The sequence below is a fragment of the Ornithorhynchus anatinus genome, chromosome 2 (assembly GCF_004115215.2).
Source record: "Ornithorhynchus anatinus isolate Pmale09 chromosome 2, mOrnAna1.pri.v4, whole genome shotgun sequence".
Lineage (NCBI taxonomy): Eukaryota > Metazoa > Chordata > Mammalia > Monotremata > Ornithorhynchidae > Ornithorhynchus > Ornithorhynchus anatinus.
In genome coordinates this window covers 6,024,484-6,038,379 of record NC_041729.1, presented here as the reverse complement: position 1 = coordinate 6,038,379, position 13,896 = coordinate 6,024,484, and the positions used below count along the sequence as shown (strand labels likewise).

The following is a 13,896-nucleotide window of genomic DNA, read 5'->3' as shown; positions in this document are numbered from 1 at the left end:
GAAGGAAAAAGGAATAGGTAACTACGGGTGGCCCCCGCACCCGACGGAGATTTATACCGCGCTGAACCCCTCTTTTCCCCGGCACACACGCGTCCGGGCTCCCCACGGCAGGAAGGACGGGGAGACCCCCAGGCTCTGGTTAAAAACGGCGCCTTCTCAACAGAGCTCCGTCCCCAGAGAGGAGGGGCCGGGCGGCGTCGGCCCTGGCCGGAGGTTGCGAGGAGCGGCGCGTGGCGACGACATGCGACGTGAGGCGAGCGATGGGGCGGACGGGCCGCCGATGAGATGGGAGGGCCGGGGATGGCGGAGGGACGGGTGCGGGGGGGACTCGGAGGGAGGGATGGCGGCGCTCACCTCAAAGGCAGGAGGGGGGTACAATCAAAGCTGTAGATACGGGAACTGGGAGAGACCACTAGATCAGAAACCAAAGGAGCCAGATAGTGAAAAGCCCTGAGGAAGCAAACTGTAGCCAGGAGAGAAGAGAGAAAGGAGAAGACAGCGGCGTTGAAAAAAACGGAGCCTAAGCTGAGGGAGGAGGCATTTCCGCCACCCAAGGCCGGAGAGGGTTAAAGGGAGACCGGCGGAGAGAGCCCCGGGACCCCACCCTCGAAGCCTTATTACGGTCACTTCTCCTCCAAGAGGTCTTCTGCGATTAAGTCCTCTTTCCCCGTCTTCCCTCTCCCTTCTGCGTCGTCCCCGCATTTGGATCTACCTTTTTGGGCACTTGGTATTCGTTCCACCCTCTGCTCCCCAGAATTTATGTCCAAATCTGTCATTTATGGATTTCCAATAATGTCTGTCTTCCCCTCTAATATAAGCTCGTCGTGGGCAGGGATTGTGTCTACCCGCTTATACTCTCCCAGGCGCTCGGTACAGTGCTCTGCATACGGTCATTGCTCAGTAAACACCACTGATCGGTTGACCCCGGAGCCAGGGTCTTGGACAGAGCCCACGAACTGTCACCAAAACTGTCACCAACTCCCCCGCCCCTGGAGGCTGGGGCGGTTGCCCTCCCTCTACGGTCCCCACGTCCCCCCACCCCAGTCCTCCGCCGGTCACCGGCCTTCCCGACCAAGCGTGGGGACGCTGCTCCAACGGCGGTTTAGCCAGCAGGTGGATTTTCTCTTTCCCAGTTAGAAAACAGCTCGGGAAGAGCTGTTTAGAGTCCCAGTCCCGCCCACATCCTGCATCGGCACCGCCTGAATGTCAACAGAAACCGGGAACCGTTGCCGCGGGACCGGGCTGGGCCGGGCCCGGAACCATGGCGGAGAGGGAGGAGGCCGCCGTGGCCGCAGGTCAGGGGTCTCCGAGCCAGCGGGGCCTCGGATGGGCCTCCCTCGCTTCGGGCACGGAGACCCGATTCCAAGGAACCTCCGTCCGCGCCTCCCTCTCAGAGCCGGTGCCGGTGTCCGAGTCGGAGCCGGTCGGCCCTCGGCCGGGAGAAAGGGGAGCGTGGGCGAGGACGAAGACGGGGAGAGGAGAAGGGATGGCCGGACGGCACCCGGGTGGCCACCCAGTCCAGCTTCCCTCGGTGAGGGAGGGAAGGACGGACGGGAAGGATGGCGATAGATGGGCTTTCTTCTCAGGGTCCGGGCCTCGCTGGCGTCCCGGATGCCTGGAGACGGTCCCCACTCCCCCCACAGAGACCCCCTCTGGCCCCCAGAGACGCCCCTGGCCAGACGTGCCCCGCTCCCGTTTACCTGCCAGGCCTCGAGCTGCTGGGAGAGGTTCAGTTTCTGCTGAATGGCGTCCAGCAGCTGACCGTTCAGGGCCATCATGTCAACCTTACACTTGGCTAGCTCCAGCTCCATCGCGTTCTTCCTGAAACAGAGCAGGCCGGGCTCAGCTCCGAGCGGCTTCGGCTTCGCACCCCGGTGCCGGCCGGCGGCCTCGGGGTGGCCCCTCGGGGCCGGGGATGACGGACCGGCTGGCCGGCGGCTCTGGTCTCTGATTCATCCAGGACGGGGGTCACGGGGCCCGATTCCAGAGGAGTCACTGCTGGAACCTCAGCAATGCCGGGTTCGGGGAGAAAGAGGTGTGTGTGTGGGGGTCGCGGGGGGAGAGACACTTTTCACTTGATAATTGTGGTATTTGTTAAGTGCTTACTACGCCCCCCGTGAGCTGTGGATATAGACTAACGGGGTTGGACACACATGGGGCCCACAGTCTCGGTGTAGTGGCTAGAGTCCGGGCCTGGGAGTCAGAAGGGCGTGGGTTCTCATCCCGGCTCCGCCTCTTGTCTGCTGTGTGACCTCGTGTGAGTCACTTCACTTCTCTGGGCCTCAGTGACCTCATCTGTAAAATGGGGATTGAGACTGTGGGACAGGGACTGTGTCCAACCCAGTTTGCTTGTACCCACCCTCCCCAGCACTTAGTACAGTGCCTGGCACATAGAAAGTGCTTACCAAATACCGTAATTATTATTATTATTGTTTTCATTCAATCATAGTTAGCGAGTGCCTACTGTGGGCAGAGCACTGTACTTAGCACTTGGGAGAGTACAATACAGCAATAAACAGTCACATTCCCTGCCCACAACGGGCTTCCAGTCTAGAGCGTACAGTCTACCGTCTTGATGGTCAGAGCGTGGTGCCGCAGACCCCCCAAGGCGGCCCCATCCCTGTGTTGGCTGATGTTTTTGACCCCAGAGACGAGTCTTAGCCCCCCAACCCCAGGGCCCTCCCTTCCACTGCCCCAAGCGAAACCTTGCGGTTCGGAGCTAGCCCACCATCAACTAGATGTCTGCACGAGTCTCGCCGAACCCCCTGGGCTCAGACGCCCAGCCCGGAGTGTCGGGGGACAGGCAAGGGGCACGGGGCCGCTTCTACTTCTCGTCCATCTGATTTCTTTCAGACCCGAGGCGGGTGCCATTCGGCGCGGCTGTTCATTAAGACTGTTCAATTAGCAACCGGCCCGGCAATTACCTGGACACACACTCGCACGGACACACACACCAAAAACCCAGTTAATCCCACACGCCCTTTCTCCTGCTGTCAATCTCACCCCCACCCACCTACCCACCCCTAGCCACTGCCCACTTCCTGGAAAAGTCAAGCTCGGCAAACATCTGAGGTCTGCCGGGTGGCCCCGGAGGCCGCGACTGTTGGCCGTTTTGTTTCAAGAGCGATGAGGGGGGTTCCCCCCGCTCGGTAGTTGCCGCGGTCGGGCTCGGGCCCAGAGGAGGACCGAGTTTGGCCGGGGAGAGGTGGGGTCCGGTTGTGGTCGTCCCCCCGGCCCCGGGTTCTCCTCGGCCACAGGTCGCCTTAGCCGCTGCGGCGGCAGCGGGACTGGCACGGCTCCGGAATGCCCAATGAGTCGTTGGCACGGGCCTCCCGCCAGCTGGGACCGGTGGCCTCGTGTCTCCTGACGGGGAGCCGGAACGGCGATTCCCTCCCGTGGCTCCCGGCCCTTCCCGGACCTGGCCGAGACGCGAGGGAGGCAAGCTACCCTTGCCCGGCCTGGGAGACCACCTACCCCCTTCCTCGGTCTCCTCAGCTTCACAGAAACAGGCCCCCCTGCCCTGCGCCGGCTGCCCTGTCCAGCCTGGCCCTGCCCACCGAGGAGGAGAGTGACCTCGGGCATTTCCCTCACAGGCTGGCAGGCCCACACCTTCCTCTAGGAGAAACAGCGTGGCTCAGTGGAAAGAGTCCGGGCTTGGGAGTCAGAAGTCAGGGGTTCGAATCCCGGCCCTGCCACTTAATAATAATGTTGGTATTTGTTAAGCGCTTACTGTGTGCAGAGCACTGTTCTAAGCGCTGGGGGAGATACAGGGTCATCAGGTTGTCCCACGTGAGGCTCACAGTCTTCATCCCCATTTTGCAGATGAGGTAACTGAGGCACAGAGAAGCCAAGTGACTTGCCCACAGTCACCCAGCTGACAAGTGGCAGAGCTGGAATTTGAACCCATGACCTCTGACTCCCAAGCCTGGGCTCTTTCCACTGAGCCATGCTGCTTCTCATTGTCAGCTGTGTGACTGTGGGCAAGTCACTCAATCACTCAACCACTCAATCTCCTTTTTAACCACTCAATCTCCTTTTTAACCACTCAATCTCCAAGGGCTCCTTCCCCTCTGCCTTCAAACACGCCCACGTCTCCCCCATCCTAAAAAAACCCGCTCTTGACCCCACTTCCCCCTCCAGTTATCGTCCTATCTCCCTACTACCCTTCCTTTCCAAAATCTTAGAACGAGTCGTCTACAATCGATGCCTAGAATTCCTTAACTCCCATTCTCTCCTAGACCCCCTCCGATCTGGCTTCCGTCCCCTCCACTCTACCGAGACTGCTCTCTCTAAGGTCACCCATGACCTCCTTCTTGCCAAATCCAATGGCTCCTACTCCATTCTGATCCTCCTTGACCTCTCTGCTGCCTTTGACACTGTCGACCATCCCCTCCTCCTCCGTACCTTATCTCACCTTGGCTTCACGGACTCTGTCCTCTCCTGGTTCTCCTCTTACCTCTCTGGCCGATCATTCTCGGTCTCCTACGCTGGAGCCTCCTCCCCCTCCCATCCTTTAACTGTTGGAGTTCCTCAAGGGTCAGTTCTTGGCCCTCTTCTGTTCTCCATTTACACTCACTCCCTCGGCGAACTCATCCGCTCTCACGGCTTTGACTACCATCTCTACGCAGATGACACGCAGATCTACATCTCCGCCCCTGTCCTCTCCCCCTCCCTTCAGGCTCGCATCTCCTCCTGCCTCCGGGACGTCTCCACCTGGATGTCTGCCCGCCACCTAAAACTCAACATGAGCAAGACTGAGCTCCTCATCTTCCCTCCCAAGCCCGGTCCGCTCCCAGACTTCTCCATCACCGTGGATGGCACGACCATCCTTCCCGTCCCGCAGGCCCGCAATCTCGGTGTCATCCTTGACTCGTCCCTCTCGTTCACCCCACACATCCTATCCGTTACCAAGACCTGCCGGTTTCACCTCTACAATATCGCCAAGATCCGCCCTTTCCTCTCCACCCAAACGGCTACCTTACTATTACGGGCTCTCGTTATATCCCGGCTAGACTACCGTGTCAGCCTTCTCTCTGACCTCCCTTCCTCCTCTCTCGCCCCGCTCCGGTCTATTCTTCACTCCGCTGCCCGGCTCATCTTCCCGCAGAAACGATCTGGGCATGTCACTCCCCTTCTTAAACAACTCCAGTGGTTGCCTATCAACCTCCGCTCCAAACAAAAACTCCTCACTCTAGGCTTCGAGGCTCTCCATCACCTCGCCCCTTCCTACCTCTCCTCCCTTCTCTCTTTCTACCGCCCACCCCGCACGCTCCGCTCCTCTGCCGCCCACCTCCTCGCCGTCCCTCGGTCTCGCCTATCCCGCCGTCGACCCCTGGGTCACGTCCTCCCGCGGTCCTGGAACGCCCTCCCTCCTCACCTCCGCCAAACTGATTCTCTTTCCCTCTTCAAAACCTTACTTAAAAATCACCTCCTCCAAGAGGCCTTCCCAGACTGAGCTCCTCTTCCCCCTCTACTCCCTCTGCCATCCCCCCTTTACCTCTCCGCAGCTAAAGCCTCATTTTCCCCTTTTCCCTCTGCTCCTCCACCTCTCCCTTCCCATCCCCACAGCACCGTACCCGTCCGCTCAACTGTATATATTTTCGTTACCCTATTTATTTTGTTAATGAATTGTACATCGCCTTGATTCTATTTAGTTGCCATTGTTTTTACGAGATGTTCTTCCCCTTGACGCTGTTTAGTGCCATTGTTCTTGTCTGTCCGTCTCCCCCGATTAGACTGTAAGCCCGTCAAACGGCAGGGACTGTCTCTATCTGTTGCAAACTTGTTCATCCCAAGCGCTTAGTACAGTGCTCTGCACATAGTAAGCGCTCAATAAATACTATTGAATGAATGAATGAATGAAATGGGGATGGAAACTGAACCCCACGTGGGACAGGGACTGTGTCCAACCCGATTAGTTTATGTCTACCCTAGCGCTTAGTACAGTGTCCGGCATAGAGTAAGTGCTCAACAGATGCCATGAAAAAGCCTCCAAGTCCCCCCCCCCCCGCCCATTGATGGGTTGGAAGAGGGAGGAGGCGGTGACAGGGTCACTAGCCAACAATCAGGCAGGGCGCCTACAGAGTCTGCTATGGTCCCAGTGGGCAGGAGCTGTCAAATCCCATTCCCGAGGTGGGGAAAGGAAGGCCATTTCTTTCAGGGCAAGGAGATGGAGGAGGACGGGGAGAGGAAGAGACGGCAGCAGGCTGGGCCAGAGAATCGGAGGATCTGGGAATCAGAGGATCTGGGTTCTAGTCTTAACTCCGCCATCGGCCTGCTGTGTGACTTTAATCTTTAAGCCTGTTTTGGGCAGGAAATGTGACTGTACATTTGCTGTACTGTACTCTCTCCCGAGCGCTTAGTACAGCTGTCTGCACACAGTAAGCGCTCAATAAATGCGACTGAATGAACTGCTCTGTGCTTCAGTTACCTCATCTGCAAAATGGGAACTAAATCCTCCCTCTCTCCGAGACTGTGAGCCTCATGTGGGACACGGACTGTGTCCAACCCGATTGTCTTGTATCTACACCAACGCTTAGAACAGTGCTTGACGCAATAGAGAAGCAGCATGGCTCAGTGGAAAGAGCACGGGCTTGGGAGTCAGAAGTCATGGGTTCAAGTCCCGGCTCAGCCGCTTGTCAGCGGTGTGACTTTGGGCAAGATACTTCACTTCTCTGGGCCTCAGTTCCCTCATCTGTAAAATGGGCATTAAGACTGTGAGCCCCACGGGGGACAACCTGATCACCTTGTATCCTCCCCAGCGCTTAGAACAGTGCTTTGCACCTAGTAAGCGTTTAACAAATGTCATTATTATTATTATAGTAAGCGCTTAACAGACACCATAGAAAAATGAAAAAGTCTGCTGTAGGTGGGGGAGAGTATGCAGAAGCCGCCGGTCCGGAGGAAAGAGAGCTGAGAGTGATGCCTACTTCTAGTTGAGAAGCAGCGTGGCGCAGTGGAAAGAGCACGGGCTTTGGAGTCAGGGCTCATGAGTTCGAATCCCAGCTCTGCCACTTGTCGGCTGTGTGACTGTGGGCAAGTCACTTAACTTCTCTGTGCCTCAGTTCCCTCATCTGTAAAATGGGGATTAACTGTGAGCCCCACGTGGGACAACCTGATTCCCCTGTGTTTACCCCAGCGCTTAGAACAGTGCTCAGCACATAGTAAGCGCTTAACAACTACCAACATTATTATTATTATTATTATTAGTTATGGGTTCTTTCCCAAGTGGGGAATTTGAAGGCCTCCGCTGCTAGACTGTAATCTCACTGTGGGTAGGGAATGTGTCTATTATATTGTTATATCGTACCCTCCCCAGCGCTTAGTACAGTGCAATGCACACAGTAAGCGCTCAATAAATACGACTGCCTGACTGCTAGGAGGCGGCGGCGGCTTGTCCCCGGTTTTCGGAGGGCAGCGGTTCTGCCCCCGCTGAGATCCTGAGGGGAGGCCACATGTCTTCAGCACGGCTTGGGGTGGGAGAGGGTGAAGAGAGGGTTTCCTGGTGGCGCTGGGAACCCGTCAGGGGAACGAAGCCCCTCATCCCGAGCCGGGGCCGAGAAACAGGCGTCTCTCTCCGCTCTCTGTCCCGGGACCGGCGGCCTCTGCGTACTCTAAAATCTGCCCTCTCCTCTCCATCCAAACTGCTCCCACCTTAATACGATCTCTCCTCCTCTCCCACCAGTCTCCTCGCTGACCTCCCGGCCTCCTGTCTCTCCCGCCTCCAGTCCGTACTTCACTCTGCTGCCCGAATCATTTTTCTACAAGAACCTTCAGGATATATCACCCCGCTCCTCAGAGGACTCCAGTGGTGGCCCATCCACCTCCACCTCAAACAAAACCTCCGCTCCATTTAAAGCAGTCCACCACCTTGCCCCCTTCTACCACACCTCGCTCCTCTCCTCCTACAACCCAGCCCACACATTCAGCTCCTCTAGCGCTAACCTTCTCACTGGGCCCCTTTCTCGCCGCCGACCCCTAGCTCACGTCCCGCCTCTGGCCCGGAAGGCCCTCCCTCCCCAGATCCGAGAGACGACGACTCTCCCCCTCCTTCAAAGCCTTACTGAAGGCTCATCTCCTCCAAGAGGCCTTCCTAGACTAAGCCCCACCTTTCCTCCTCTCCCTTCTGCGTCACCCTGACTTGTTTCCTTTGCTCTTCCCCCCGTCCCAGTCCCACACCACTCATGTACGTATCCGTCATTTTATTTAGCTGGAACTCATGTCTGTCTCTCCCTCTCTAGACTGTAGACTCATTGTGGGCAGGGAATGTGTCTGTTTATTGCTGTATTGTATTCTCCCAAGTGTTTAGTACAGTGCTCTGCACACAGTAAGCGCTCGATGAATACAACTGAATGGATGGATGGATGACCTCTACCCCACCTGCGGCAGACTTTTTCTTTTTTTTCTCGTATTTTTTAAGCGCTTACTATGTCGAGCACTGTCCTAAGCGCTCGGGTAGATACAGGCCGAACAGGTTGGACACAGTCCATGTCCCACATAGGGTTCGCTCCGGAGGGAGGGGGAGAAGCAGAGGGCCGAGGAGTCAGAGGGCGAACGGCCCAGCTGCTCAGACGTCACATTAACCTTTGGCAGGGTTTTCCGGGATGGTTCCTTCTCCCCCTTCCCTTCTGCATCACCCCGACTTGCTCGTTTTATTTCTCCCCCTCCCAGCCCCACAGCACCTGTCCAGATCTGTCTTTGATTTCTTTCTATTAATAACAACAATAATATCGGGATTTGTTAAGCGCTTACTATGTGCCGAGCACTATTCTAAGTGCTGGGTGGGGGGGATACAAGGTGATCAGGTTGTCCTAGGTGGGGCTCACAGTCTTCATCCCTATTTTACAGATGAGGTAACTGAGGCCCAGAGAAGTGAAGTGACTTGCCCAAAGTCGCCTAGCTGATGAGGGGCGGGGGTGGGATTAGAATCCATGACCTGTGACTCCCAAGCTCGAGCTCTTTCCACTGAGCCACCCTGCTTGCCCTGCAGCTACCCTGCTTCTATTATCAATCGATCGTATTTATTGAGCGCTTACTATGTGCAGAGCACCGGACTAAGCGGTTGGGGGATTACAACACAAAAGAATTAGCAGACACGTCCCCTGCCCATAGTGAGTTTACTCACATCTGCCTTCCACTCTAGACTGTAAGCTCTTTGTTGGCAGGGAATGTGTCTGTTACACTGTTCGATTGTCTTCTCCCAATTCATTCAATCCTATTTACTGAGCGCTTACTGTGTGCAGAGCACTGTACTAAGCGCTTAGGAGAGTCCACTAAGTGCTCATTGAATGCGACCGACTGACGGACTCCTCTCCGGCCCCGCCCAGGGAAAAGGCCACTTACTTGGCAATGGCTTCATCGCGGTCCCTGATGGCCTTCAGAAGCTGCTCTTTGGGTTCCTTCTCCTCAGACGTCCCTCTGAGCCGGTCTTTCTCCTCTTTCAGAGCCGTCATCTCCACACTCAGCAGAGTCACCTGGGGGTGACAAGGACACCGAAGCCCATGAGGACCCCCCTAATTCGGGCTCGCAGCCCTTCCACGCTTTTTGAAAATCCTATTTGTTAAACACTTACTACGCGCCAGGCACCGTGCTAAGAGCCGGAGTAGATACGAGCTGGTCGGAGTTGGACCCAGACCCTGTCCCACATGGGGCTCGGGGTCTTAGTCCCCATTTTACAGATGAGGGAACTGAGGCCCAGCGAAGTGAAGAGACTCGAACTTTGAAGCCAAAAGACAAGAAGCAGCTTGGCGAAGTGAACTGAGCCCGGGCCTGGGAGTCAGAAAAGTTCTAATCCCGGCTCCGCCACTTGTCTGCTGTGTCACCCTGGGCAAATGACTTCATTCATTCATTCAATAGTATTTATTGAGCGTTTACTATGTGCAGAGCACTGTACTAAGCGCTTGGAATGTACAAGACTTCACTCCTCTGGGCCTCAGTGTTCTGTCATCTGGAAAGTGGGGATGAAGACCGTGATCCCAGTGTGGGACAGGGACTGTGTCCGACCTGATTACCTTGTATAACAATAATAATGATGTTGGTATCTCTTAAGCGCTTACTATGTGCCGAGCACTGTTCTAAGCGCCGGGGTAGACACAGGGGAATCAGGTTGTCCCACGTGGGGCTCACGGTCTTAATCCCCATTTTACAGATGAGGTCACTGAGGCACCGAGAAGTTAAGGGACTCGCCCAAAGTCACACAGCTGACAGGTGGCCGAGCCGGGATTCGAACCCATGACCTCCGACTCCAAAGCCCGTGCTCTCTCCACTGAGCCGCGCTGCTTCTCGTATCTACTCCAGCCCTTAGAACGTTGCTTGGCACACGGTAAGCGCTTGAACGCCACAGTGATTTTTATTACCACAAGAGAGCTGAGTTCAGGGGTAGGGAGAGGGGTCTCGTCGGTTGGAGAACGAGTCCCTCGTGGCAGGTGGAGGGTCCCACAGTCCGGTCCCTCAAAGGGAAAGGAGGGGCCGCGGCTCCCTCTCGTCACTGTCCCCGGGTCCCCGGCAAAGATGGCCTCCGGGCGCCCGACGGCATTCCTGGCGCTCCGAGATCCACTAAATAGGCAGCCTTCCCTGGGCCGGGACTTCTGTCTTTGGCTTTATGTAAACAGATGTTGCCTGTTGGGTCCGGGGTTTGGGATGGTGACGCCTGGGGGATTTTGGGGTGGGATTTCCCTACTTTACCGTCAGTTGGGCCTCACTGCTGTCCGGTGGGTGCTCAATAAACGCTGCTATTACGACGACTACTCTCACTTCTGCTACCGTTACCGCTTCCGCCGCTGCTGTTACTAATCTGAGGCGCGGCCCGGCCTGGTAGCCAGAACCCCGGGCCCGGGAGTCGGAAGGTCACGGGTTCTAATCCCCGCTCCGCCGCTTGTCCGCTCCGTGACCTTGGGCGAGTCACTTCACTTCTCTGGGCCTCCGTTCCCTCATCTGGAAAATGGGGATGAAGACTGCGAGCCCATGTGGGACAGGGACCGGGTCCAACCCATCTTGTATCTACACCGGTTCTTAGAGCACTTCCTGGCACACAGTAAATATTTAACAAATACTGTAATTATTACTCTCAGCTGTCATCTCTGGGTTTTTCCCTCACTGCTTCGGGATTCCTTTCCCCTCGTCGTCGGATGGGGCACGGGTGACAGGGTAGCGCGGGTGAGCCGCCGACCTCTCGCCCACATCCCGCCTCTCTCCTGCAATGCCCTCCCTCCTCATATCCGACAGATAGTTACCCCCCCGACCCCGTTCAAAGCCTTATTGAGGACCCGCCTCCCCCAAGAGGCCTTTCCTGACTCCCGGCTCTGCCACTAGTCAGCTGTGTGACTGTGGGCAAGTCACTTAACTTCTCTGTGCCTCAGTTATCTCGTCTGTAAAATGGGGATTAACTGTGAGCCTCACGTGGGACAACCTGATTACCCTGTATTCACCCCAGCACTTAGAACAGTGCTCTGCACATAGTAAGCGCTTAACAAATATCAACATTATTATTATTCCTCTTCTCCCACTCCCTTCTGCCTCACCTTGACTTGCTCCCTTTATTCATCCCTCCTCTCAGCCCCACAGTATTTATTCAATAGTATTTATTGAGCGCTTACGATGTGCAGAGCACTGTTTTAAGTGCTGGGGGGGGATACAAGGTGATCAGGCTGTCCCACCTGAGGCTGTCTTAATCCCCATTTTACAGATGAGGGAACTGAGGCCCAGAGAAGTGAAGCGACTTGCCCAAAGTCACACAGCTGACAAGCGGCGGAGGCGGGATTAGAACCCATGACCTCTGACTCCCAAGCCCGGGCTCTTACCACTGAGCCACGCTGCTTCTCCAATGTCCAGATCTGTCATTTCATTTATTTATCTTGTCTGTCTCCCCCTCTAGACTGTAAGCTCGTTGTGGGCAGGGCACGTGTCTGTGATATTGTATTCTCCAAAGCGCTTAGTACAGCGCTCTGCACACAGTAAGCGCTCAATAAATAGGATTGACTGACTGACTGCACCCCCCTTCACCGTCCTCCCCCCTGCCGTGTCTCTTTGCCTCTAACCATGGAATGTCCCTTGTCGTGACCCGCTGCCGGCGGCCCGGAGGGAATCTAGGAAAGCTCCCGAATCTGACAGAGAAGCATGGTGGCTCAGTGGCAAGAGCCCCAGCTTGGGAGTCAGAGATCATGGGTTCGAACCCCGGCTCGGCCACTTGTCAGCTGGGTGACTGTGGGCAAGTCACTTCACTTCTCTGGGCCTCAGTTCCCTCATCTGTCAAACGGGGATGAAGACTGTGAGCCTCACGTGGGACAATCTGATGACCCTGTATCTATCCCAGCGCTTAGAACAGCGCTCTGCACATAGTAAGTGCTTCACAAATACCAACATTATTATTATTATTACCGGAATTATAGCCAAGGCTGCAGAGGGAACTCTGAGCCCGGCTTGGAGACTGGCAGGGTGGAGAAGCAGCGTGGCTTAGTGGATAGAGCACAGGCCTGGGAGTCAGAAGGTCATGGGTTTGAAGCCCGGCTCTGCCACCTGTCTGCTGGGTGTCCTTGGGCAAGTCACTTCTCTGCTCCGGGCCTCAGTTCCCTCAATTGTAAAATGGGGATTCATAATAATAATAATAATAATAATGATAATGATGGTATTTGTTAAGTGCTTACTATATGCCAAGCACTATTCTAAGACCTGGGGTAGATACAAGGTAATCAAGTTGTCCCAAGTGGGGCTCACAGTCTTCACCCTCTTTTTCACAGACGAGGGAACTGAGGCCCAGAGAAGTGAAGCGACTTGCCCAAAGTCACACAGCTGACAAGCGGCGGAGCTGGGATTAGAACCCATGACCTCTGACTCCCAAGCCCGGGCTCTTTCCACTGAGCCACGCTGCTGCTATTTAGACTGGGAGGCCCAACCAGGGCAGGGACTGTATCTGATCGAATTAATTTGTACCTATCATAGTACCCAGAACAGCATTTGACCCACAGTTAGCGCTTAACAAATACCATTAAAAAAAAATACCAGCTCTGTCACTTGCCAGCTGGGTGACCTTGGGGAAGTCGCTTCACTTCTCTGGGCCTCAGTTCCCTCATCTATAAAATGGGGATTAAGACTGTGAGCCCCACATGGGACAGGGACTCCATCCGACCCGATTCGCCTGTACCCACCCCAGCGCTTACTACAGTGCCTGGCACATAGTAAGCACTTAAATACCAGAATCATCATTATTATTACTACTATACAAAGTAGTGAGGTTGGACACAGTCCCTGTCCCACTTGGGGCTCACAGTCTCAATCCCCATTTTACCGATGAAGCCCAGAGAAGTGAAGTGACTTGTCCAAGGCTGCACAGCAGACAAGTGGCAGAGCCGGGATGGAACCCACAACCTTCCGACTCCCAGGCCTGTGGCTCTAGTCACACTGCGCCATGCTGCTTCCCTATTGTACTCTCTCAAGCAATTAGTACAGTGCTTTGCACACAGAAAGCGCTCAATAAATGCGATTGAACGAATAAATGAGTAGATACGTTCCCTGCCCACAACGAGCTTACAGTCTAGAGGGAGCTGGAGCCTGTATCACCTAAGCACTTGAGTTCCCACAGCACTTTTGGGCCTATTTTTAGTCTTGGTTGCTTCCTACCTGTAATTCATTTTAATGCCTACGTCCCCCGCTTTCAGCGTGGCTCAGTGGAAAGAGCCCGGGCTTAGGAGTCAGAGGTCGTGGGTTCTAATCCCGGCTCCGCCACCTGTCAGCTGTGTGACCTTAGACAAGTCACTTAACTTCTCGGTCCCTTAACTTCTCGGTGCCTCAGTGACCTCATCTATAAAATGGGGATTAAGACTGTGAGCCTCATGTGGGACAGCCTGATTACCCTGTATCTCCCCCAGCGCTTAGAGCAGTGCTCAGCACATAGTAAGTGCT

The 13,896-nt window shown here is 55.5% G+C and overlaps 1 protein-coding gene across 1 annotated transcript in view; it reads right to left on the bottom strand.

Annotated features, from left to right (window-relative positions):
* The window catches only part of BICDL1 (BICD family like cargo adaptor 1), a 107,323-nt gene that overhangs the window by 4,502 nt on the left and 88,925 nt on the right, over nt 1–13,896 (bottom strand). Inside the window, exons 9-10 of the mRNA XM_029058673.2 lie at nt 9,343–9,473; nt 1,701–1,821 (exon numbers count right to left, since the gene is read on the bottom strand). Of these exons, the coding sequence (XP_028914506.1) occupies nt 1,701–1,821; nt 9,343–9,473 (252 nt within the window). The remainder of the gene's footprint in view (nt 1–1,700; nt 1,822–9,342; nt 9,474–13,896) is intronic.